At 51.9% G+C, this 26446-nt stretch overlaps 2 protein-coding genes across 8 annotated transcripts in view; one reads left to right on the plus strand and one right to left on the minus strand.

Moving 5' to 3' along the window:
- The first annotated feature begins 1153 nt into the window (after positions 1 to 1153).
- IKBKG (inhibitor of nuclear factor kappa B kinase regulatory subunit gamma) overlaps positions 1154 to 26446 on the plus strand; it is a 36896-nt gene continuing 11603 nt past the window's right edge. For 2 of the 5 annotated variants that reach the window (XM_053580654.1, XM_053580653.1), the window contains exons 1-3: positions 18673 to 19069; positions 20600 to 20802; positions 25145 to 25356. In XM_053580654.1, coding sequence (XP_053436629.1) covers positions 20616 to 20802; positions 25145 to 25356 — 399 coding nt within the window. In that variant the 5' untranslated portion in view covers positions 18673 to 19069; positions 20600 to 20615. The other 3 variants (XM_053580652.1, XM_053580650.1, XM_053580651.1) reach the window with 2 other exon arrangements.
- G6PD (glucose-6-phosphate dehydrogenase) lies at positions 2216 to 18601 on the minus strand. 3 transcript variants are annotated; one of them, XM_053580642.1, is made up of 13 exons: positions 18334 to 18601; positions 17279 to 17406; positions 7747 to 7784; positions 7543 to 7651; positions 6580 to 6797; positions 5226 to 5384; positions 4966 to 5091; positions 4500 to 4593; positions 3837 to 4023; positions 3408 to 3643; positions 3249 to 3325; positions 3068 to 3160; positions 2216 to 2981 (listed from the first exon to the last, which is right to left on the minus strand). In XM_053580642.1, exons 1-13 carry the CDS (start codon positions 18443 to 18445, stop codon positions 2891 to 2893), a joined length of 1668 nt encoding a protein of 555 aa, XP_053436617.1. In that variant the 5' UTR covers positions 18446 to 18601; the 3' UTR covers positions 2216 to 2890. The 3 variants fall into 3 exon arrangements, with proteins under 3 accessions (XP_053436617.1, XP_053436618.1, XP_053436619.1); XM_053580643.1 differs by lacking the exon at positions 18334 to 18601 and adding an exon at positions 18050 to 18244; XM_053580644.1 differs by lacking the exon at positions 18334 to 18601 and adding an exon at positions 17949 to 17970.

The raw sequence follows: 26446 nt of genomic DNA on the forward strand, positions 1-26446 counted from the left end.
TCAACCTCACCCTAGTCTAGGCAGCCAGAGGTCAGGTGATAGTTGAATGCTAGAACCTGGACCTAATGCCTCTACCCCAGTGCAGAGATGCACAGCTGACATGACAGCAGACTGTCCCCACCTGGGCCCCCTCCCTGTGTCCCAGTGTAGGCAGGCACACAGAGTTTTGGTGTCAGTTAAAAGCCCTGACTTGGGCCTCATACCTCAGCACCAATGTTGGTATCCAGAGCTGAGATACAGCATCTGCATTAGGGTAAGCACACAGATATGAGGTAACAAATGACTTTCCTTACTGTGTTTGTCATCCTTTTCTCTCATGTGGGCCCCAGAACTGAGGTGATAACTTGTCTCAATTCTGTGGACCCTAAGGCCTGGTGTACAATGTATTCACCCCGAGATGAGGTGAAACTGGCTGTCCTTAGCTGGTCCCTCACACTCGTGCCTCAGTTTAGGCACCCAGGGTTGAAGTGGCAGTTAGTTGTCCTCATCAGGGCCTTCATCTTTTTGTCCCTTATAGGCACCCAGAGGTCAGGTGACAGTTGAGTGTCCTCATCAGGGCCTTCCTGCCTGTCACAGTGTAGGCACTCTGAGCAGTCTCAGATTGAGAGGTCTCCATGCTTCCCGATTCCCACTCACATGCAGTCGCTCCTGTGCTGGGTGCCTAATGTGGAGCTGGGTCCCTTCTCCACTTTGGACTCCCACTGCTGCCCCTACATAGGAGCAGTGCCCCTCAATGACACCGTGCCAGTAGGTTCCATAGCAGACAGCTATGTTAGGTCCTTGTAAGTCCGTAAACATGGTGGGCAGGAAGAGTTGAGTGCTCTTGGGGGTCAAGGCCCTATGCCTTCAGTTTGTCTAGACTCAGTGCCATCCCTAGGGTCCTGTTTTAGACTTAGAGGATGCAGGGCCACGCCCGGACACCGTTTCCCAGGAACAGACTCGAGGACAGTGCCCCCTGGTGGCGAGTGGTGGTGGTAGGAGCTCTACTGTATTCCAGCCCTCATGTCACCTTGGGCCTGTCACAGAGCTTAGCCTGTCCACTGCAGCTTCATGGAGGCGACACCACTTGGAGTCAAGGGCATTAAAGCCACATAGGTCGTTTCTAACCACATAGCCATGGTCATGTAAAGCATGGTAAACCCAGTGACACTGATGAGACCCAGAAGTGACTGTGGAGGTGGTATTGAGAACTTGAGACTGACCCATATTCACTCACTTGAGTTTTCCCTCCTGGCTGCCCCATTAGCTCTAATTTCCCATGGTAGACAGCAGAGGCTGACTCAAGTCCCAGGACACAAAGGGTGACAGTCTTGCTTCTTGCATATGTATTTCCTCTCCTAGGCCTTGCCTTACAACCTGACAGCAAGCTCTTGCTGACAGTGAGGATCTGGCATGATGGCCACAGGCCTTTGTCCTAGAACATCGGGCACTGCCACTCACAGGGCCCCAGATGCATGTCCTCACCTCTGCTGGGAGCAGTCTTCCTCTTCTGGTCCTATTTATGGGCTGTTGGTTTGCTTCCTTCATAAAACACAGTACTACCTCATCATTTTGTCCTCCATCAGCCTCAAATAGAATCTAGGCCACAGTACAGGGAACATGGTGTTGGCAGGACAAACACTGTGCTGCTGCACTTGTTGGGGGCAGTGTAGAGGGCTGAAGAGTGGGCCCCCAAACTAATGCCCACTTGGAGTCTCTGAAGGCAGCCTCATTTGGAAATGGTGTCTGCAGGTGTGGTCAGCTGAGTTAGGCTGAGGTAAAAGGCCCTGATCCAGCATAAATGAGGCCTTTACAAGACAGGAGAGAAGCCACACACTGCAAGAAAATGGCCATGTGAGAAGTGAGGCAGAGTGGGGAGAGGTAGCTGCAAGCAGCAGCTGGAAGAGGCAGGAAGGCCCCTCCTCTAGAGCCTCCGGAGGGAGCTCAGCCCTGCCCACACCTGGATTTTGGACTCTGGCCTCCAGAATAGGGCAGAATCCATTTTTGGACTGGAGCTTGTATGAGTGTCCTGTGGCTGCTGTCACAAAACACCAGAGATTCGGGAAGCACCTCTCCTCCCTAAATACTTCTGCAAGTAGTATTTGTAAGGAGAGGTGATGCTGTGGTCACACCTGGACATGGCGTCAGGCCCAGAGGTGAGGAGGCTGAGGGAGGCTGCAGAACAAGCGTGCAGGTGCACGGGGAGTTGGGGAAGCTAGTGACAAGGGGACAGAAAGAGCTTTTTGCAGATTTAATGGAGGGTGACTAAGGTAGGGGATCCAATCTACTGCTTCTGCTTTTCCTGTGGTGGGGAGGCTGCTGCAGGTGGGGTGGGGGCCATGGAGTGCAGAGTTGGTAGGACTGGGGGACTTCCAGCGAGCCCCAGACATTGCTGGGCAGCACCAGGTCCTTTCCAGCTGGTGACCAGGAATGTGGAGTGGCACTGAGACTGTTGTGGCTGCAAGCAGGTTCTCTCACATCCCAAGTTCTGAGAAACCTGCCCATAGCCACCGGGGTTTGGCCACTGCCCCACTGAGGCCCACAGCTCCTCCCATTGTCCTTGACTCCTGCCCTAGATCATCACTAGTCCCAATGGCTGAGGAGCCCTGGGACAGACATGCCACCCTTCACCTCCCTTCTGTTTGGGCTGCAGTGAGGGGAGGCTTGTTTAGGAAGGGCCTGAGGGGGCCTGGGATGTCACAGCATGAGTCTTGAGTGCTTGGTGGCTGAGGAATGTAGCTGGGCTCGGGCAGCAGCAGCAAAGGGTGGGGCAAAGGTGGCCCAAGCCTGGCTCCAGGAATGTGAAGCTGAGGCCGATGGTCCCGAAGTCCTCCTGATGTGGAGTCGGGTGGTGGAAAGGAGAGACAGGGTGGCCGAGGTAGGGAGTGGGGGTGGGGGGTGGGCAGTGGGTTCAGAGCTTGTGAGGGTTCACCCACTTGTAGGTGCCCTCGTACTGGAAGCCCACTCTTTTCATCAGCTCGTCTGCTTCCACGGGGCCTCGGCTGTGGGGGTGGGGGAGCAGGCAGAATGTGGTGAGGGAGGCCTGCCCGGCTCTGTCTCACCCAGCTCCCTCTCGCCCTGCCCTCACCTGCCATAAACATAGGGGATGGGTTTGGGCTTCTCCTGCTCGATCTTGTGCAGCAGTGGGGTGAAGATCCGCCAGGCCTCCCGGAGCTCGTCACTGAGGGGACACAGTGTGGCTTGAGACAGGGGCAGCACAGAGGGAGGGGGAGGGACAAGGCCACCCCCATAGTTCCAGGGACCCTCACCTGCGCACAAAGTGCATCTGGCTTCCACAGAAGACGTCCAGGATGAGGCGTTCGTATGCATCAGGGAGCTTCACATTCTACAAGGGGAAGGGGTCTTGCTGACACACCGCAGTTTCCCTGGGTCCACTGCCCGCTGCTGGCTCATCTCCCAAGGGATACCTTGTATCTGTTGCCATAGGTCAGGTCCAGCTCTGACTCTTCGGGGTTGAAAAACATGCCGGGCTTCTTGGTCATCATCTTGGTGTACACGGCCTCATTGGGCTGCACGCGGATCACCAGCTCGTTGCGCTTGCACTGCTGGTGGAAGATGTCACCGGCCACATCTCGGAACTGTAGGCGCACCTCAGCTTTGCGCTCATTCAGGGCTTTGCCGCAGCGCAGGATGAAGGGCACCCCTGGGTGGGGGGCAAAGTCAGGCTCAAGGCCAGCTCTCTTGGTGGCATGGTCAGGGCACATAAGTGTGAGTGGTATTGGGGTATGGCAGGGTACACTATCCCACCTTTGCCAGGCCTCCTCCCTCCAGCAGCAAGTAGGTCTCCCAAGTGCATGCCCTGCCCTGCCTTCCCAGGGCCTGGAGATACCACCTACCATCCCACCTCTCGTTCTCCACATATAGGACAACAGCTGCAAAGGTGGCAGTGGTGGACCCATGAGGCACTGTGGGGTCATCCAGGTAGCCTTTGATGGCCTCACCCTCTCCACTGGGGTTCCCCACATACTGGCCCAGGACCACGTTGTCGGCCTGCACCTCTGAGATACATTTCAACACTTTGACCTGGGAGAAAGCAGGGGTAGAGTGGGCCTCTAGGTGACGAGGTAGAACACAGGTGGCAGATATGAGGAAGCTGGGTAGACCCAGCAGGGGGCTTCCCCACAGGGTGAGTGTGCCCCGCAGACTGGCAGACCAAGGATAGGAGAAGGTACCTCTTTGTCTCCACTCGCTATGTCCAGGGGTACAGCCATAGGTCCCTTCCCTGAGCTCCCTCTGGGACCACCCTGGCCCACTCTTGTTTTTCTCTGAGGAGGAAGGTGAGGCACTGGCCTGGCCTGGTTGTACTGTGCTGTCAGACCTGGGACATGCCAACCCAGGCTTCATGACTCCCAGAGGGTACCTATAGCAGATGCCCCATGCTCAGGGCTGGTAGCTTATGCAGGGGATAAGGATACTTGCTGTTCGTACATCTTGCTCCTCATCTTGTCATAGACATTGTGGGTGCAGGTGTTGGGCCCAGGTCGGTATCCCCCACCTACCTTCTCATCACGGACATCGTCTGAGTCAGTGGAGGCGGGCTTCTCCATGGCCACCAGACACAGCATCTGCAGGAGGTGGTTCTGCATCACATCCCTGGGGGCAGAAGAGGCCGTAGCTCTGTCAGACTACTCACAGGTTGGGAGAAAGCAGTCAAGAAGAGGCCTCTTAGGCCCACCCTGTCAGCCAGGTTCCAGGGGGCCAGTGTCCCCAACAAGGCTTTCTAGCTGTGGCTGCAAGATTTACTTCCTGATTCCTACTGACTGTAGGTCCCCTTAAGCAAGCAAGCACAGCAACCCTGCCTCTGAGCCAGGAAGCCCCTGTGGGGTGTGGCTACCCTCGACAGCTTAGATGCTCAGATTTTTACCCTTGGGATGGGAGGAGGGGCCGCCCACAACAGGGAGGGCCAGCCCTGCAGGATGGCCATGTGCCATGCTGGCCTCCCACAAAGAAGAGACAGGCTCTCACCGAATGATCCCAAATTCATCGAAATACCCCCCACGGCCCTCAGTGCCAAAGGGCTCCTTGAATGTGAGGATTACACAGGCGACATTGTCCCGGTTCCAGATGGGGCCAAAGATCCTGTTGGCAAATCTGTGGGGAGGAAAAGGGCAGTGGCTTGCATGGCAGAGGGGAGGGGCCGCATTCTGAAGGGACTTGTCCTGGGGCAGCAGGATAGTGGAGACCCCCCTGAGCACTCACTCCCTAACACTGTCCCCCAGCCCCACCTCAGCACCATGAGATTCTGCACCATCTCCTTGCCCAGGTAGTGGTCAATGCGGTAGATCTGGTCCTCACGGAACAGGGAAGAGATGTGGTTGGACAGCTGGTCGGAGCTCTGTAAGTCCCTCCCGAAGGGCTTTTCCACAATGACACGGTTCCAGCCTCTGCCAAGAGCCCAGAGTCACATCACCTCCATGGAACACTTCAGGAAGCGGGTCATAGCTGTGTTACCCAATTGCCCCAAGGAGCAGAACCTCCCTCCAGCTCTGGATCCTCAGGTCTGGTAGGCTGGCCCCTTCCCCTGCCTTCTGTCCTTGGCTCTCAACACCTTCTCAGAAACCTTCCTGCCAACCTGCCGGTGCTGGGCAGCACTGCTGGCACGTCCCAGGGTCCCAGTGTGGGGGAGCAGAGAGGCTGGCAAGGGCACGGGTTCACCATTGACTCTGGACTGGGCCTCCCAGAGTACTAGGGTCACAGGCGTGAACCACTGCACTCTTTCTCCGTTGGTTTTAAAATGAGAAAAAGGCCTTTGCTGTCCCCTGCACGACAAGACCAGGAAGGGGTGAGAGATAGCTGCCAGTCTGGGAATGGGTGGGAGCTCATACTACTTCACCACTTGCTCGTGGAGCGACACTGCCACCTTGTGGCCCTGATGGAGACTCGGGAAAAGCCAGAGAGCGAGCGAGCGGCAGGGAGTGTTTCATGGGGCAACACTGCCACCCGGTGGTCTCGGCGGAGACTGCTACCAGGGACCATGATTGCCCACGTGATGGACGTTGAGGCTGTACATGAGCACTTGAACCACAATTTGAACCCTAAAAATGGGTATTGGCCCAGCGTGGTGACACCAGCCTGAAATCCTAGCACTTTTGGAGGCTGAGGCAGGTGGACTGCCTGAGCTCAGGAGTTTGAGATCAGCCTGAGCAAGAGTGAGAACCCATCTCTACTAAAAATAGAAAAACTAGCCAGGTATTGATGCAGGTGCCTGTAGTCCCAGCTACTTGGGAGGCTGAGGGAAGAGGATAATTTGAGCCCAGGAGTTTGAGGTTGCTGTGAGCTATGACACATGGCACTCTACCTAGAGTGACAGAGTGAGACTCTGTATCAAAAAAAAAAAAAAAAAGATGGCTATTAACATTTCCAGTAAATGCTGTTAGAAAACACCACATTCATAGCCTAGTCCCCTCTTTGGAGAGCTAGTTTGTGTAGTGAACAAACAGAGAGCACCTGTCCTTTCAACTGCCTGGACCTGTTTGACCCAGGGCTCTTTGGTGCAGTGGCAAGCACCTGCTCAGCCAGCATAGGACCTTAGCCAGGGCAGGCCATGGTGGCAGGAGACAGGTAGAGGACAAGCCTTACGTCTGGCTCATGCAATTCTCATGGATGTTCTTGGTGACGGCCTCATAGACAGTGGGGGGCAGAGCCAGGTAGAAGAGCCGGTTGGCCTGAGCCCCTGGGTGCAGTGCATTCACGTGAGTGTTAAGGTGCTTGTAGGAGGCAGTGTCATCATACTGGCCGGCCACGTAGGAGTTGCGGGCAAAGAACTCCTCCAGCTTGGGCTTCTCCTCTGGGGTGGCCTAGAGAGACAGAATGACAGATGCTGGCCCCTCCCTTAGAGTCCCTGTGTGTTCTGCCCCAGGGGAGGGGCTGTCTCATTTGTGTTCTCTCATCCCACAGCCAGGGTGGGCTTCCTATGCTGGGTTCAGCGCCATCTCAGCAATGTGGCACATCCAGGGGAGGGGCTGAGGCAGGCAGCAGGCATGCTGTGGGGAGATGCAGCCAGGCCACTTGTCAGGATGGCCACCCCTGCACATCCCGAGGGGCCTTGTGCCCTAACACAAAAGTGATATTTCAGGAAAATTTGACCTGGGATAAATAAACTCTCTCTAAAATCATGACACCAAACTACAATGTATTAGGAAAATGCAGCTCCGAAGCATTTCTCTTGGTGGAGAGGCACCTGTCAGAGTTCTTTTCTATCTCCTGGCACATCCAATTTGGCCCCAGAGCATAGCTGAATGGAGCCAGTGAGTCCTGGTCAGAGGGTGGCTGGGTGATAGGGGTTCTCAGCACTCACAGCCCTTCCTGCTAAGGAAGTGGCAAGAGCAGGTGGGGCAGTTTTCAGCCCCAATTTGGCAGGCAGCATGCATAGCTTTGGAGAAGGCAAGGAGGCCAGGTGCTAGGGCCTGAGAACAAGGGAGCAGGGAACAGCATCCCAAGATAGGATAAGAGTATGTCTCCTGGTGGCTACCTGAGGCTGACCCCACTGGGAGCTGGTAGAGAGGACAGAACCAGGCCAGGGGACACCCCAAAGCCACTCACTTTGAAGAAAGGCTCACTCTGCTTACGGATGTCAGCCACCGTGAGGCGGGAACGGGCATAGCCCACAATGAAGGTATCTTCAGGCAGAAGGCCATCCCGAAACAGCCACCTGAGGGCAGAACACAGCCATAGCCAGGATGTGGGGGACAGGGCCAGGCCTGTTCCTGCTGGAGAGGCCATGGGGCAGTGAGGGGATGCACTCACCAGATGGTGGGGTAGATCTTCTTTTTGGCCAGGTCGCCCTGTGGCAGAGGGAACAAGTGTGGTTAAAAGCTGGGAACACAATCTACATTATCCTCTACTCTGCTAGCTCAGGACTGCCACTCAGGTACAAGCGTATCTGTCTTGCTCTTAGATACAGCCCTGAGATCCAAGTCTGTGCCAGCCCACAACCCGGAAGGCATAAACACATCTTCTTTGGTAGTAATTCTCTAACTATATAAAAATATTAAAACTGGGGGTGGCGCCTGTGGCTCAGTCGGTAAGGCGCTGGCCCCATATACCGAGGGTGGCGGGTTCAAACCCGGCCCCGGCTGAACTGCAACCAAAAAATAGCTGGGCGTTGTGGCGGGCGCCTGTAGTCCCAGCTACTTGGGAGGCTGAGGCAAGAGAATCGCTTAAGCCTAGGAGTTGGAGGTTGCTGTGAGCTGTGCGAGGCCACGGCACTCTACCGAGGGCCATAAAGCAAGACTCTGTCTCTACAAGAAAAAAAAAAAAATTAAACACATCTCCTGTGTTCAAGAAGAAAACCCGAAAATTCAATTCAGTAGAACTGAATGAGGATAGATATATCATGTAACCAAACTTGTGACATGTGGCCTCAACTGCTTACACTAGCAAAATAGAGTAGCTTGAAGAGAATTAGCTAAGGATTCCATTTATGAAGTTAGATAAAAGGGGCTAGGTATGGTGGCTCACGCCTGTACTCTCAGCGTCCAGGAGGCTGAGGTGGGAGGATCCCTTGAGCTCAGAAGTTGAGACCAGCCTGAGCCAGAGAGAGATCGCGTCTCTAAAAATAGTCAGGCGTTGTGGCGGAGCCTGTAGCCCCAGCTATTCAGGAAGCTGAGGCAGGAGGATTCCTTGAGCCCAGGAGTTTGAGGTCGCTGTGAGCTAGGCTGATGCCATGGCACTTTAGTGTGAGTGACAGCATGAGATTCTGTCTCAAAAACAAACAAAAAACCAAAGTAGTTAGAAAAAAAGGATAGAATTTTAAAGCCAAATATTGAAAAGGAATGAAAAAATGAAAAAAAAATTAATATAATGAAAAACTAACCAAAACAAAAGATTAACAAAGCCAGAAGTTGGTGTTTGAAATAGACTAATAAAAACAGACAACCCTCTGGCACAGTTGCTTTTTTAAAAAGGCACAAATAACTGGGGAGTACTATCTGGGCATGGTGGTTCATGCCTGTATTGCCAGTAACTTGGAGGCCAAGGCAGGTAGATTGCCTGAGCTCAGGAGTTTGAGACCAGCCTGAGCAAGAGCGAGACCCCTGTTTCTACTAAAAATAGAAAAACTAGCCGGGCATGGCGGCACATGCCTGTAGCCCCAGTTACTTGGGAGGCTGAGGCAGGATTGCTTGAGCCCAGGAATTTGAGGTTGCTGTGAGCTAGGCTGACACCACTGCACTGTGCACAGGTGTGACAGAGCAAGACTGTCTCAATTAGAAAAAAAAGAAAAACACGCTGATATCAACATACAGATAAATTATTTGAGTTAGAGTTTACCAAGGTTGTTTGATTGAAAAAATCAGTAGATATGGGCGGCGCCTGTGGCTCAAGGAGTAGGGCGCCGGTCCCATATGCCAGAGGTGGCAGGTTCAAGCCTAGCCCCAGCCAAAAACCACAAAAAAAAAATTAAATCAGTAGATAGGAAGGAATAGGCAAATATTTTTTAGGACACAGAAAGCAATAACCATAAAATTAATTAACATTTTATCAAAATTAAAAACTTCTGCTCATTGAAAGACACTATTAACAAAATGAACAGACAAGCCAGAATGGGAGAAAATATTCGCCAAACTTATTTGTGTTCAGAAGATATAATCAACTCCTATATGAAAACCACCCAATTAAAAATGGACAGAAGATAGCCGGGCGTTGTGGCGGGCGCCTGTAGTCCCAGCTACTCGGGAGGCTGAGGCAATTGAATCGCTTAAGCCCAGGAGTTGGAGGTTGCTGTGAGCTGTGTGAGGCCACGGCACTCTACCGAGGGCGGTACAGTGAGACTCTGTCTCTACCAAAAAAAAAAAAAAAATGGACAGCTTTAACAGATGCTACACAAGGAAGAAAAACAATACACTTATTACATGTGAAAAAGTGTTCAAAATCATCTGTTGTCAGACAAATGCAAATTAAGCCACCACAAGCTGCCACTTCCCACCTACTACAATGGCTGAGTTATGGAGGTCTATGATGGGACAGGACTCTGAGGCAGCGTGGCAGCCTCTCAGCAACCTGGCCATTACACTCCTAGGTATAGGCAGTCCCTGGGTTATGAACAAGGTTGGTTCTGTAGGTTTGTTCTTAGGTTGAATTTTTATGGAAGTTGGAACAGTTACAATTACCTATTACCTATAGTAGCCTCTGTTCTTAAGTGTGAGTTGTACGTAAGTTGGATGTTTGTAACTCAAGGACTACCCATACTACTCAAGGCAAACACCTTCACACAGACTTGTATACGAAGGGTCACAGCAGCCTCAGTTTGAAATAGCCCCAAACTGCAAACCAAAGTATGCTCAAAGTAACCAGCAAGTGAATGGACAAACCAGAGTCACACAATGCATGCGACCCAGTGACACAGAGGAACGAACTTCCACCAGGAATGTCAAAACATCATGCTGAGCCAAAGTGCCCTGATGCGGAGAGGAAATACTGAGTCCAGTTAAATGAGGTTCTGGAATAGGCGAAAATAACCTATTGTGACAGAAATCAGATCAGTGGTTGCCTGGAGCAGGGTGTAGACAGGCTAGGAATGGGCACCAAAGCACTTTCTGGGGAGATGAAAATGTCCTGTATTGTGATGAAGGTAGGTAACCAGTTGTCAGTTAAGACATGTACACAGAAGAAAAGACAGTGAAAGGCTGGACATGGTGGCTCACACCTGTAATCTTAGCACTCAGGGAAGCTGACGCAGGTGGATCACCTGAGCTCAGGAGTTGGAGACCAGCCTACGCCAGAGAGAGACCCTGTCTCTAAAAATAGCTGGGCATTGTGGCAGGTGCCTATAGTCCCAGTTACTTGGGAGGCTGAGGCAAGAGGATCATCTGAGCCCAAGTTTGAGGTTGCTGTGAGCTATGACACTGCAGCACTCTACCCAGGGGCACGGAGTGAGACTTTGTCTCAAAAGAAAAAAAAGACAGAGTGGCGCCTGTGGCTCAGTGAGTAGGGTGCCAGTCCCATATACCGAGGGTGGTGGTTCAAACAAAAAATAGCTGGGTGGTGTGGCAGGCGCCTGTAGTCCCAGCTACTTGGGAGGCTGAGGCAAGAGAATCACCTAAGCCCAAGAGCTGGAGGTTGCTGTGATGCTACAGCACTCTACTGAGGGCGATAAAGTGAGACTCTGTCTCTAATTAAAAAAAAAAAAAAGACAGTGAAAAAGACAATAATGGAGCAGAGGGTGGGAGTGGTTTAGAACTCCCTGGGGCACAGTGGGTGCAAGGGGATCAGGTGCACAGAATGTGCTACTTTTCTATCTACCAGAAGCTTTCCTTCCTGTGTCGAGTTGGTGAAAGTCATCACCTTATGATTTGTTGGCAAAAAACCAAAACAAAACAAAAAACAATTCAAGACAATGCCAGGTACAAAAGCAAATATTATAAAGAACCTAGAAATAAACCCAATGAAATACACGAGTTCTCCAGGAGAAAATGATCAAACTTGATTAAAGAAATTCAAGATTGGGTGGCGCCTGTGGCTCAAAGGAGTAGGGCGCCGGCCCCATATGCAGGAGGTGGTAGGTTCAAACCCAGCCTCAGCCAAACAGAAAGACATTCAAGACCAGCAGAATCATCTGGTTCCTTTCTGTGATCTTATCAAGAGCCTGACATGCTTTACTTTTGTAACTTGACATACTTTAGGTGGAAGAGGAAGGGGCAAGACCAGGGCTCTCTTGAAGGACAAAGTCACAGTCTGCTCTTTGATCTGTGGACCTTATAATCAAGAGCATGGGATTGGTGGGGGTGCTCCTGGAGTGCTGCAAATTAGTGGGGAGAAGACACCGGAAGGGCTGGACCTGTGGCACAGACTGGCCCAACTTGGATCCTGCCTCACCGCAGATAGGAAAACCAACTCTGGCAGTTAGTGGCCTGAATATTAAATGGAAAATTAACTTTTAGAAGTCTTAACCTATAGACGTTTCTGACTTAAAAAAATCTAACCACCACATCTAACAAGTTATTTTGAACCCAAGTTTTTGTAGATGTTTGGGATAACTTTTTCAGATATACCCCGTCTGGGCAGTCTGACCTCCTCTGAGCCCAAACAAACCCTCAAGAAGGTAGGTAGAATAACACTCGAGTGTTGGCCCCATGCCACCAGTGGACATGCTGGGCTCCACATGCTGGGGGCCTCCCTGAGGTGAAGTCACTTCCTCCTCTCTCTAGCACAACACCTGAAAGGCAACTTACTACCATCACAAGTGGACTTGTATACCCCTGTAAAAATGAGGAAGCAGCACTGCCTTAGAAAGTTTGAAAAGAATTGAGTAATGTAACCATTGGATGAGCCCATTTCTACAAAAAAGTACAAAATGGAGGCTGTGTAACCACAGAGAACCCCCTACCCCCCACCCAGGGGAGAGGTAGTTAGGAAGAGGTAGTTAGGAAGCCATGAAGGGGGCTCCTGGGTGGGAAATTGCTACTCTGGGTGTGCTCCCTGGGCACTCAGGGATTGCTGGTGTCTTGGATGTCTGCGCTCTGCAGGGCTCTGCTCTGCTTCCCATTCTGCTTGGGTGATCATGACTATGCCTGGGGCTCTAGGTGGGGACTTGCAGGTCGACTACTCTCAAGTTTCTGTCCCAGTCCAACTTTGCTGAGTGCCAGGCCTACACAAGTATCTGCTGGACATCTTCAATCTCCATTGGGATCCTCAAGCCCCCAAAGTGGGATCTTCCCAAACCAGAGTTTCTTGCATTGGTGCCTGGGGAACCAATTGCTCCCCCCACCCTGCCCGGCCATCCCTACCAACCACTGACAATTTATCTCCCAGGTGCCTGGAGTGGCTCTGTCCTGTAATTGCTACCTTCTGTATGAACACTGTGAGAGCTTTCTAAATAGCCTTCACGTCCCCCACATGCCACAGTGACTATCTTCAAAAAGATGTCCCAGACCTGCCACCAGCTGGGCTCAGACTGCCTGTGGGACCTCACTCACCACCGCCCACATGTTGCCCAGCATAGCTACCCCAGCGGCTGACGTGCTGCTTCCTGAAGCCACTCTTTTCTCTTGCTGCTAGAAGCCCCAGCCCTAGAATCCTTCAAGGTCCAGCTCAGACGACCCCCTACCCTGGCTTCTCCCATCAGTCATGTCACCTCAACTCAGTATTGGCCCTGCACAGTCCAGAAAGGACCAGCTTCCTGGGAACCAGACCCTGAAAGAAACAATGAGAAACATGGCCTTGAAGTAACATTTGCTTATGATCAAATCCCAACAGATTGTTAAGAATTCAAACAGGCAATATTGGGGGAAGGGGACTACTCTGCTGAGTCACAGCTGCCCCACACCTCAAGCTGTTCACTCTTGCTATTCCCTTTGGGATTAACTAATGATAGAACCTGCTTGCCTTGTTTCAGCTCAGCCCCTGTGACTTACAGTCTGCTGAGCTCCAAGTCACCCAAGAGAGAGAAAGGACTGAGTATGGAGAGGGGAGAGGGGAGGGGAGTCAGGCTGCTCCAGCTAAGGGGAGCCTGAGCTGTGCTGCCACTCCCCTCAGGGCTTTGGGTGGCCCTGCTCTCCCTACTGAGGACTCCTCTGGAGGAACAAACAGGGGAAGGCACCAGGGAACCTTGCAGCTTGCTCAAGGAAACCTAAACATGCCACGTGTGTGGGTGGGGGAGAGGGCCTCTTGACGAGCAGTGGTTGGAAGCCCCTTATCTTTCCCAACCCCCTCATCTCACTGGAGGACCACAGCCGGGAAGGATCTACCCAAGGACACATGACGACATAGCAGGAGAAGCTGGACATGATTAAGATCTCTAGTCACTTATGTCTGGTCAGGCCAGGGCAAAGGGACGAGGGCTACAACCTGCCTGTGGTCACTTGAGATTTGGCCTCAGCTTCCAGTTTTGTAAACCCAAATCACTTCAGTCCTTTGTCTTGGTGTGATGGTTTTAGGATGGAGGGCACTTTAGACCAGAAGGGGTGGGCCATCCCATTATTCCCCAAGGGTTATGGGGGTCAAGGATCTTCTCTGCCTCTGGGGCAGAGCTCTGGGCCTTGCTTGGCTGGGGCCCAACTGGCTCCTGGCCACTGGGGTGAGAGAACCGGGCTAAAAAACCAACAAAAGGGCCTCCCTCCTACACCCTGGGGCCCATGAGTCACCAGACCTTTGGGGGAATGCCAACATCACCATGACATAGCAAGAATCTTACTGACCCAAGGGGAGAAGGCAGCCCAGAAATGTTCTGAGGAAAGGGGTTGGGCCTGCCAGGTCACCCCTCACACAGACCTATCATCAGGATGGGTCCTGAGCAGCCATCAGACTCATGGCCCTCATGGCCCAGGTGGAGAAACTGAGGCCCAAACAGACTCCCAGTCCTATTTTCATTCCCTTGCTCCTTGTGTGAGGGAAGAGCCACTCCCTGGCCTTGACAGAGTCTTATCAAGTGGGGGAAGATGCTGTTCCAGGGCCAAGGCTCTTTCACCTACACTGGTCTATAAGGCCAGAACTTTCTGGAATGAGATAATACTTCTACTCCCTTTCTGATGTGGCTGGGCATTGTGAGAATGGGGGTGGGGGGAGAAGTGGCCAAACAGCAGAGGGAACAGCAAGTGGCTCAAATCCCATTTGGTAACTCCAGGAACCAGTGTCAGGACACCCCCAGGAAGGAAACTGGGCATGTGGGCGAGGGTTGGGTAAGCCAGCTAGGGAGGAGGAAGGGGCAGGGGAAGGCTACGTGGGCCCTGCCTGCCCTAGGCATGGGGCCTGTAGGCACTGGACTGCTTTCAGTTTCCAGGTCACACAAGCTTGCTCCCAGCTTGGGCTTCAGGCGTTTGCTCTTCCTTTTCCATGGGATGCCCTCCCAGGCCTTACCTGTGAGCCTCACTCTCTAGGCTGTCCTTGTGGGATCTGCGTGTTGTGGGGGATGAGGACAGAAGGGCCCATTTGTGTCCTCTGTCACAGGCACCACTCTGAATTCTTTTTTTTTTTTTGTAGAGACTGAGTCTCACTGTACCGCCCTCGGGTAGAGTGCCGTGGCGTCACACGGCTCACGCAACCTCCAACTCCTGGGCTTACGCGATTCTCTTGCCTCAGCCTCCCCAGCAGCTGGGACTACAGGCTCCCGCCACAACGCCCGGCTATTTTTTTTTTTGTTGCAGTTTGGCCGGGGCTGGGTTTGAACTCGCCACCCTCAGCATATGGGGCCGGCGCCCTACTCACTGAGCCACAGGCGCCGCCCCACTCTGAATTCTTGATTTGCTTATTTACCTTGGGTACCTGGTCCCCCAGCAGCACACAAGTCCCATGAAGAAGGCAGGGACATGGCTGCTGTGGTCCAGAGGAGTACTCTATTTCTTTGTATCAAATTAATGACTAGAGAACTTCCTTGTTTGGGGACAGTGTGGTCCTCAGTGCCACCCTGCCTACCTCCTACACCAAGTGACATTGTGTGGAAGGAGGCTTGAGGGTAGGGGATCTTCTAGGTGCTGCCTGAACATGGCCCCCAGCCCTGCACTAGTCTCTCCAGCAGGAAGAGGCTCTCCAGGGGACCCCTTGTCACTCTGTCCCTTGCTGGAGTTGGCAATTCCCATTTTTGCTCCGGAAGCCTCTTGTTGTCACTCTCAGAGCAGAGGAGAGCAAAGGGGAAGCCTGATTACAATGAAACACAGTTGCCCAACCCCAAGGTAGCCACAAGTGAAAGCAGCAGAAGTCACACAATCAGCTGAGAAAAAGCCTGAGGACCCTTAGTGTTAGTGTCACACTGAGGTTTGGGGAAAGGAAGACACCTACTCTAAGTCACACAGCAAGCTTGTATTTTCTCAATGAGGTGTCTAAGAGTTGAGTGCCTAAAGTCACAAGCTACCATTGTGGCCTGAGCCACTCTATTGGACTGTCCTTGTGACAGCACAGGGTGGGGACAAGGGAAGAGGGAGAAATCACTTTCACCTTCTCTCCCAATCTGCTTCTTGGACTAAGGACTTAATGGTCAGAGTCCTAGCTGTTAAGATTTGTGGTTGACACAGGTATGGCTCCTTTAAGGGTACCAGGCTGGTGCCAGGGACAAGACCAAACTTGTCCCACTGTGTGCTCCACTGGGATACCACCCCTGGGTCCTAGGGGTGTAGGGTGTCAGGCAACATTGGCTGTGGTGGCACAGCCCTTCTCCTTTGCTTGCTTCCTCATTCCTCTTGGCTCTCCTCCAAGTTCTGATCAGAAACACAAGGGCGGCAGAGAACAGGTTTGGCAAAGGGTAGTGAAAAGTTGTTCTATGTGAACAAAACCTGCTGAGATCCTATAGCATCGAGGGGCCCACAGTGTGCAAGGTGCTAGACCAACCTGCATGCCTACAGGCCTACCCTGTCACAAGCTAACTAGTTTTCACAGAACTCTCACACAGTAAGTTAATGGCAAAGACAGACTATGGTGAGTAGACTGTTGGGTACATCTAGGGTTTAAAGTGAAAAATTGAGACCACTTTTAATTCAAGCTGAAACCCTGGTCCCATTAGCCCCTGTCCATGTCTTGGTGCCACACAACACACAGGGGTCCTGCCTCTGCTAGGACTACCCCTCCCTTTCCTGCCTCCTGTCCCATGTGCCACCATTGTGCTACACCTCTGCCTTTGCTTCTACTCTGTGGCTTTTCCTATATCAGAGCAAATAGTAGTTTTACCAGCTGGACAACTGGGGCCAGCTGGGGTGAGGTGGAGCTTCTCAGTAGGCTTTGGGAGATAGAGCAAAGAGATGACATTCCAAGAAATGCTGCGCGTTTGTCCCCAGGGAACTTGACATAGTAGACAGAGAAGAGGCAGAGACTGGGCCTCAGATCTTGCCTTTGGAACTGGCAGAGTGACGTTTGTCAAGTTACAAACAGGTTTGAAAAAAATATCCAAAGAATGAATAGCATTTCTTGTTTGCCTCATAGAGGAAATGGTACAACTAATTAGGGGTGTCCAACCTTTCCCCCCCCTCTTTTGCACATAGGCATTTTCTTGGATCACACAGAAATACACAATGAAAAAAAAAAGTTCGTGCATACTTTTTGTGATATCTGACATCACAGATAAGCAAAAAAAAGTCTTCACAAAATCAGCATGCAGCCTAGGCCACAGGTTGGTTCTTGATCTGGTAGCTCCAGGACTCAGCTCTACATTCAGCGGCCAGAAAAGTGTCAGATAGGAGGTGGGATGATAATAACACATGGGCAGAAGCCATAGGAGGAGCTCAACCTATTGGAGTCTGAGCCAAGCGTGGCTGGAACCATTAGCTGGGAGAGCTGAGGCATAGAGTGGAAAGTGCCTTTCACAATGTCACACTCAAAGTCTGGCTTTTAAGATTTGGGCCTGGGGAAGACTCACCGATGCACCCATAATGATGAAAATGTGTGTATCCGACTGGTGGAAGTCATCACCCTGATACAGCTCTTCCCGCAGAATCCCACACACCTGGGTCCGGCTCAGGGCTACTTGCTGTGCCATGATACTTTCTGGTGGAAGAAAGGCTCGTTGACAAAGTATGGGAACAGGACAAAGTATGAGAAGGGAAGAGCATTGATAAGTTAGCCCCTTTCACCCAGGTGACGCCTGATTACCAAAACCACCCAATATGAACGGTGGGGTGGGGGGCTTGCGCGTGGGGGTGTGAGTGGAAAACAGAAGGTATGGTGCGTTAGAAACTGCTGGCTCTGGGCCCCAGCCATACTCTCCCAGGATGCTTTCATTCAGGGCGTACCTTACAAAATTACCAAACGCTTTGGTGGATTCCAGAGCATCGATTCTGGGCAAGAGTTAAACTGCTGGGGCATCACAGTATATGCCCAAGACCATAATGGGAACTCTACAAAGACCTGGAGCATGTTAGGTTGTGCAGATGATGGAGTTCAGCTCTGCCCCCCCACCCCCACCCCCACCCCACGCAAGCTGCGTGATCCTGGCAAGTGCACTCCCCTCTCTGGTCTCATCATACTCAAGGGCCCCAGGGGGGAGGTGCGGAGTATAAAGGGAACGGTTGAGACCCTCTGTATCCTACTTGGTTCCCAAGCACAGCAAAGAGCGTGCATCAAAGGGACGCGCGTTGCAGAGGTAGGCAGCACGCCCCTCCGCCGGCGTGGCGCCCGCTTGCTTGGTTACCTGCACCTCGTTGCCACCGCCCTCCGCGTTCGGCCAGGCAGTTTCCGACGGCTCTGTCCCACTCGCCCATTTAAGCAGCGGGGGCGGAAGCCTTGGCTGAATTGACGGGTCTCAGGCGAGGCGCGCGGGGCGGGGCCAGGGCGGGTGCGTGCGCATCCCGGGCCAGTTCCACTGGCGAGCCATTGCGCTCTGACCTGCCCAGGCCCGTCCCGTCCCGTCCCGTCCCGTCCCGTCCCGTCCCGTCCCGTCCCGTCCCGTCCCGTCCCATCCCATCCCTCAGGCACCTGCGCTGGCTGCCGATCTGCAGACCGCCTGCCGTCCCGGCTGCCGCTCCTTCTCATCCATAATACCTCGCGGGCACGGCTGTAGCTCAGCACAGTTCTCCCGTGTCCCCATCGCCGGCACAGCCCCGCCTCTACGCTCCGGTTTTCTTGCTGTTGCGAAGGCCCTAAGCCCTCGCGGAGGCACCACTTCCGCCGAGAGGGAGGCCCACGCCTCCTGAGGCCTCGCCTTCGAAGTCTGGGCGGGGCCTTCAGCAGTCCCTTCCCCCGGGTTTCAATCGCGGCTTTCAGGTCAAACCGGTGCTGTTGGGCAGCCTCTTTTGACTCCGCCCCTGGAAGGGGCGGGATGCCCAAGCTCCCACAGGCTAGATGCCGCCGTCTGTGCGACAGGCAGTGTAGGTCCTGACGCCTTGAAAAGTAGCGGGTGGTGCTTTTCACTAGGGGGCGTCCTGCGAGCCGGCCGAGGTTGGCAGGCTCAGACTGCATTTGGACCAAGATGTGGTCTTGAGGCGGCCTCCCTCGTCTCGCCTGCCTCCTGCGTTCCCGGGGACGGGGGTTGCTGGTTTATACTTCCGGATCCCACGGCTACGACACCGGAAGCCGGTAGCGGGGCTTTCGACTGGAGAGAAAGGAAGGGGGGGTGCCGCAGAAGTGGGATTTTCTCAGAGCGCTGGGGCCCTAGGAGCGCTGACAGCCCGCGGCTCCCACCCTCCTCACGTCCGGCTGACTCTGCTGACAGGTGTGGTGCTTTTCCCCGAAGACGGGGTTCTGTTGGCGGGCGTTCCACCTTCTCCGGGACTTCCCTGGACGTTCAGGTTCCCTCCTGTTGGGCCCCGGCCCATTCCTGCCGCGTCATTCTGGAGATATCCAAGTAGAAATGTTTAGTTTGAGATGTGAGTCTGAAGTTTATAAAAGAGGTCTAATTAAATATTAAGATTGGGGTTAAAGCCATGAGACTGGATAAAATTACTACGGGAGTGAGTGTAGATAAAGAAGAGGTCCCAGTACAGAGCCCTGGAGCTCCCAGCATGAGAGGGTGGTAGCCCAGTGAAAGTGCCTGAGCAGGAGCAGCCAGTGACCTAGGACAGAAACCAGGAAAGTGGGCTGGCTGTTCCTGAATCCAGTGGAACAAAGTATATTGAGGAGAAGGGAGAGGTCAGCTGTGTCATCTGTTGCTGATGGGTCAGTATGGTATTCAGCGGTATTAGTGTTAATAGTCAAAGGGACCAACTTTATTCGGCGTTGAATTCACTCTCACCTCAGGCATTCTTCCAGAAACTCGTATTGGGATTGACATCTTTCTGGTAGTCGTCTTGGGCTGTGTTTAAAAGGGCTCCATGCTGTTCCACATGGCCTACTTCTAGTTCACAAGAGGACATTAGCAGCTCAGCCTGTCTACCTGCTCCACTGTCTCAGGCTGACAGCCCAGCTCTCGCTTTTAGATTTCTCAGCGCATGTCATCAGACACCAGAGTCACCTCTGCCCATGTCCCTAGCTCCAGGGAACCCAAATCAGGATCTGATTGACTCCTCAAATCCCCTCTTGCTAGGTATATGAGTTTCTCAGGGCTGCTGTAATAAATGACCACAATCTTGGTGGCTTAAAACAGTGGGAATTTAATCTCTTTCAGTTCTAGAGACCAGAAGTTCAAAATGAAAGGGTCAGCAAGCCACACTTCCACAGGCTCTAGGAGAGGACTCTTCTTTGGTATTTCAGCTTCTGTGGCTAAAGTTATTCCTGGGCCTGGGGCCACATCACTCTAGTCTCTCCTGTCTCCACATGGCCTCTTACCCCGTGTGCCTTCCTTTGTCTCCCTCTATCTTACTCTTCTGTGTCTCAGAAGGATACCTGTCTTTGGGTTAGGGCCTGCGGGGTAATCCAGGATAAAGTCACTTTTTTTCTAAATAAAGTCATACTTTTATGTTTTGGAGGTTAGGACATAGATGTATCTTTAGGGGGAGGCTACCACGCAGCATACTGTACTAGCTGAGGGGCCAGCCCCCTCTACTTCTCTGGCTTGGAGGTGTTTAGGGGTAGGATTCCCAGCACACTGACAGCTACCTCCACAAATAATTCTCTCTCCTAATTCCCCATGTCTGGTGAAATTTTTAACATTCATTACAGCCTGGAGATAGGTTCTAGGCAGAAAGTTTAAAATCATTGCTGAACCATGGCCCCCAGATTCCTGCACAGAGTCAAATTCTTATCCTGCTGGGTAAGAGAATTCATGTGGGCCTTGTGCGATGCTTTTGTTGCTTTTCCCTTCTAGACTCTTGACTTGTTGGATGAACAGGCTTCTCTGGAAAAATCAGCTGTGTGACATGGTGCAGCCCAGTGGTGGCCTGGCAGGGGAGCAGGACGTGCAGGGTGAAGAGTCTTCTTTGGGGAAGCCAGCCATGCTGCATCTTCCTTCAGAGCAGAGTACTCCTGAGACCCTCCAGCGCTGTGTGGAGGAGAATCAAGAGCTCCGAGGTGAGGAAGACAGCGGGCGGGTGGAGTCAAAGGTTAGGAGACCCAGCCCTGCTGAGGGAAAGGCTTATTCTTCTCACTTGCTCTTCTGACTTGCTGGGTGTGGGTGGGGACTCACCTGAGACCCCGGGCTAGTATTTCAAACTTAGCTACTTTTCCTCTTGGTGGTTTCAGGTGAGGTTTCCTGGAAGTAGATGCTGAGGTGCAGGTCAGAGGGCAGGAAGTTTCTTTTTTTGTTTTTTAATTTTTTTTTATTTTTAATTCCAGCTTGCTTGTTCATTCTTCGTTTGAAGTACTTTTTTTTTTTTTTTGTTTCGTTCATTTTCTTTCTTCTTTTTTTAGATGTTATTCCTCTGGCGATGCTCTGTCCCCTTGTCTCCCCAGTAGCGGGGATTACAGATGCCCACCACAACGTCTGGCTGTTTTTGATGTTAGTAGAGACGAGGCTGGCTTACTCTGGCTCACTGCTGTTCGTATAGGTCTCGAACCTCTGAGCTCAGGCAATCTACCCGCCTCGGCCTCCTACAGTTCTGGGACTACAGGCGTGAGCCACCACGCCCGGCCAGGAAGTTTCTTAAATGTGCGCTTAGGACTAGTATTGGGAAGGGGAAGGAGGGAGCAGGGCTGGGAAGAGGGCAGAGTGGGCTGCAAGGCAGGCTCAAAGATAGCCTTAGCTGACTCTGGGGGAGCTCAGAGCTGGAATGAACAACATGGCTGGGCCTCTATATCCCTTGCTGGTCAGTAGCTTTTGGGTAAGGCAGTGTGTGCTGTGGCCAGAGGAGGCCATTGGCACTGTCCCACTCCCCAATCTCCTTTTATTTATTTATTTATATATTTATTTATTTTTTGTAGAGACAGAGTCTCACTTTATGGCCCTGGGTAGAGTGCCGTGGCATCACACAGCTTACAGCAACCTCCAACTCCTGGGCTTAAGTGATTCTCTTGCCTCAGTCTCCCGAGTAGCTGGGACTACAGGCGCCCGCCACAACGCCCGGCTATTTTTTTGGTTGCAATTCAGCCGGGGCCGGGTTTGAACCCGCCACCCTCGGTATATGGGGCCAGTGCCTTACCGACTGAGCCACAGGTGCTGCCCCAATCTCCTTTTTTGTACAGTGGTCTGGGAAGTTACGTGGGCCCCTGTGCCAATGAATCATATGCTGTATAAGCTTCAGAGACAGTGCTGGCTGATACCCTGACAGGGATGGCCGACACCCTGCAGGGACCAAATACATGCCTTTTCTTTCTATGAAGATGAATCACCTTTCTTTCCAGGGCAGAAGGGGCCCAGTGCAGTCCACTTGCCATTGAGGGGCTGCTTGGTGTTAAGGGCTAGGCTACATTGGAGGGAGAGAGCCAACAGAAACTACCTGCTTTCGGGGAGGGGCCTCTGCCTTCAGCACTGTTGATACTGGAAGCTGGATAATTCTTTGTAGTGGTGGTGTCCTGTGCATTGCAGGTAGTGAGCAGCATCCCTGGCCTCTACTCACTAGATGCCAGCTGTGCTCCTCCTGTTGTGACAACTAACAATGCCCACAGACATTGCCACTTGTTACCAAATGAGGTTTGCTGTATTGGGGCCTTCAGAACGTGAGTGCCCTTAAAACTGGCAGCCAGGTTGGGGGCCTCTACTCAACCCCAGGACAGCACTCCACCGAGGGAGACTTGGGAGTGAGAGTGCTGCATGCCAGCTGCACACAGAACATGGCACAGCACATGGCATTCCTGGTTCTCTTCCATGCTGTGAGTTCAGTGTAGTAGCTTCCCTTGGGTTCCAGAAGCATGAGGAGGCCTTGAGGCTCTATTGCCTCCATGCTGCCAGACCTCAGCCTGGTAGGTGGCAAGTGAGACTTGTTGGCTTCACAGATCAGGCCCTGGACCAAACCTCCAGGGGCCCTGAAGATGTCTTCTCCCTAAGATGATCAAAATACTGTTGGTGGAGGAAGCTGTGAGAGTCCGGGAGGAGGAGGGACCTAGTCTTTACTTGAGATATTTGGGGAGAAACTTCATACAAGAAGTTCATGTACCTAGTGCGTGATTCAATTTATGTGATGTGTTCAGAAGAGAACAGTGCCAATCCCCAGAGCCAGAGAACAGATTAGTAGGCACCAGGGAGGGGGCAGGGGAAAGGGAGAATGACTTCTAATGGATGTGCAATTTCTTTTTTGGCGGCTGGAAATGTTCTGGAATTAAAGTTGTGCTGATGGTTACCTTGTGGATACAGTAAAAACTGCTGAAGTACTAGTGTGTACTTCAGTTGAAATGGTGAATTTGATGTTATAAAAAACAGTTAAAAAAAGGTAGAGGCTGGGTGTAGTGGTTCATGCTTGTAATCCTAGTACTCTGGAGGATCATTTGAGCTCAGGAGTTCCAGATCAGCATGAGCAAGAGTGAGACCCTGTCTCTACTAAAAATAGAAAAAACTGGCTGGGCACTGTGGTGGGCATCAGTAGTCCCAGCTACTTGGGAGGCTGAGGCACGAGGATCACTTGAGCCCAAGAGTTTTAGGTTGCTATGAGCTATGATGCCACAGCTTTCTAGCCTGGGAAACAGAGTGAGTCTGTCTCAAAAAAACAAACAAACAAACAAAAAAAAACAAAGTTGCATGTGAGCTGAGCTTTGAGTGGAGTGGGCAGGATTCTGATGGGTCCCTTGGGAGGTAGAGTAAGGGTGGGTGGATAGTGTGCTTGTCAGAAGATAGGCTTAGGGTTAGCTGGTCAAGGGTTTTGACTGCCTGCCCCATATATAGCTCTGTACTTTGCTAGAACCTTTATATGTCACTGATCGGTTTTATTACCTCAGATGTCTCCTTCACTACTTGGGGTGTCCACTGGGTATGGGACTCTCCTTTCCTCTGGCCTCTGCTGACTACAGGCATATCAGGACACCCCAGTCTTGAAGAGAGCAGAGATGTGATCCTAGGAGGAACTCAACTGCCACAGGGCAGTCATAGCTGAGCCGACCAGAATACAAATGAATTCCAGAGTTGCTTACAAAGAAAGTGGCATTTGACACACTTAAAAAAAATATTTCAGTTAATATGTATGAGGATGTACACCATTAGGTTATGTAAATTGCCCCCCCCCCCTTTTTTAAATGAGACAGAGTCTCTGCCTGCCTAATTCTTCTATTTTTAGTAGAGACTAGGTCTCGCTTTTGCTGAGGCTGGTCTCGAACTCCTGAGCTCAAGGGATCCTCCTGCTTCAGCCTCCCAGAGTGCTAGGATTAGAGACACGAGCCTCCATGCCTGGCTCGTAAATTGCTTTTGTAAGGTTAAAGTCCACATTGCAGTTGTGTCCTTCACCTAGGAAGTGTGCCATATACCTGTGCATTGTATCCCTTGGGTGGGAACTTACTCATCCACTCTCCCTTCCGCATTTGAATTTAATTGAGTTTTTATCTCATGTGAGAATGTATTTGTTATCCTCTAGTTTCAAATTGGACTGAGTATATGGGATGCCTATTTTTCCATTCTTGTGATACTTTGCTTAGGAGCATATTCTCCAAAGCCATCTATGTTGTTACAGAAGATGTAAAAATGCCTTTTTTCCTTTTGGTTAGATACCTAGTAATGGGTTTTCAGGAACAAATGGAAGGTCTACATTTAGTTCTTTGATAACTCTCCATATAGGCTACCATTGATTGCAGTTCCACCAACAGTGGATGAGTGTTCCCTTTTCTCCACCTTGATACATGCCTTTAAGTGAGGCTGGTGTGTTTGGAGAAACTTAGGGGCATATCATTAGTATAATCGATTTTGGAAGTGTGTAAAGCAGGGCTGTCTGCATACTGATTTTGTGAGGACTTTTTTGCTTATCTGTGGTGTTGGATATCGTGAAAAGTATGCATGGACTTTTTTTGCTAATCATCTTTCATCACTGTGTGTATTTACTGTGCGGCCCAAGACAATGCTTATTGCAATGCATGGCAGAGGGAAAAGAAGGTTGGACATCCCTGGTTTAAAGCATAAAAGGGAGGGCTGGGTGCAGTGGTTCCCACCTATAATCCTAGCACTTTGGGAGGCTGAGGTGGGTGGATTGCTTGAGCCCAGGAGTTTGAGACCAGCTTGAGCAAGAGTGAGACCCTGTCTCTAAAAAATAGCCAGGTGTTACACCAGGCACCTGGGGATAGCTTGAGCCCAAGAGTTTGAGGTTGCTGTGAGCTATGACGCCACAGCACTCTACCTAGAACAACAAAGTGAGACTCTTGTCTCAAAAAAGAAAAAAAAAGCATAAAAGGGAATGTTTAGAAGCCACATAGTGCTATTGCCTCCTCCCCACCAGCTTCTGGTCTTTGGCCTCCTGAGCCTTAGGCTCACCCTCCCCTTTGCGGTCCCCTCTTCCACCAGATGCCATCCAGCAGAGCAACCAGATGCTGCGAGAGCGCTGTGAGGAACTGCTGCATTTCCAAGTCAGCCAGAGGGAGGAAAAGGCGTTCCTTATGCACAAATTCCAGGAGGCCAGGAAACTGGTAGAGAGACTCAGCCTGGAGAAGCTCGACCTGAAGCGGCAGAGGGAACAGGCCCTGCAGGAGGTGGAGCATCTAAAGAGATGCCAGCAGGTAACCCGAGCTGAGGGCTGCAGCTCTGTCTCTGCCATCAGCTGCCTACATTTTGAACACTGACAGGACCATTAGTGTTGTAGAAGGGAACCTGTGGTTAGGGGTCCTCAAGAGCTGATGTGCTGGGAGGACTCGACACTCAGAAAAGCCGTTATACTCACAGTCACGGTTTGCTCTAGTGTAAGGACATGGGTTAAAATCAGCAGAGGTACAAGGACCATGGAGGCCAGGTGACAGCTTCCGGTGTCTCTGGGGCTGTTGAATGGATGGTGCAGAATTCTTCTAGCAGCCATGTGTGAGCAGCAGTGGGTGACAGCAAGCGGACTAGGGAGGCTCCCCTGGGCTATGGTGTCCAGGGTTTTACTGGGAGTGGGTCATGGAGCCCCCTGTGGCGCTGACCAGGTTACACTGGCTCCAGCCACCCAGGGGTTCTGTTGATGGCATGTGGCCCAGGCTGCCCCCATAAATCCTGTCATTAGTGTAGACTGCCTGGCGGGGGTCATAGGCCCTGTTGAAACCACGATGCTCTTATCAGGGGGGATTTACCAGGGTTTGGAGATTACTTGCCAGGAGCAGGGCAAGGGCCAGACTTGCCTTTGGAAGGTGCAGGGTATGGACCCCGGGCTTGTGGGTTGGCCCTGCATTGTACAGAACATCCACAGGTGTTTGCTAAAGGACAGTGTCTCTCACAGCCTTTCTGTGTGAGCTTGGCTGATCTCAGGATCTCAGTAACAGTAGTCAGGAAGCAAGTATGCTGCCTGCAAGGGGCACAGTGGGGATAAGGCCTTCGCTTTGTCATTTGTGGAAGTATATGAGTTTTGTAGGGCCTCTGTGATAAGGTACCACAAACTGGGGGGCTTAAATTAGGGGAAGATCTGAGCTTCATCCTGATGTGTACAGAGGGATTTTGAGGGGGTTGGGGGTGGGGGTGGGGTTCAAGTGAAAAATGACAGATGGGGTCAGTGTCCATGCTGGGAAGCCAGCCGTTTATGGAAGTTAGGATTCTGCCCTCCATGGCAATGGGCAGATGGGGGCCTACCCTTCACAGTGACTCTCAGGTCCTTGAGAAAGACACTACTGGGTTGTAGGT

Source organism: Nycticebus coucang, chromosome X (genome assembly GCF_027406575.1).
Source record: "Nycticebus coucang isolate mNycCou1 chromosome X, mNycCou1.pri, whole genome shotgun sequence".
NCBI lineage: Eukaryota > Metazoa > Chordata > Mammalia > Primates > Lorisidae > Nycticebus > Nycticebus coucang.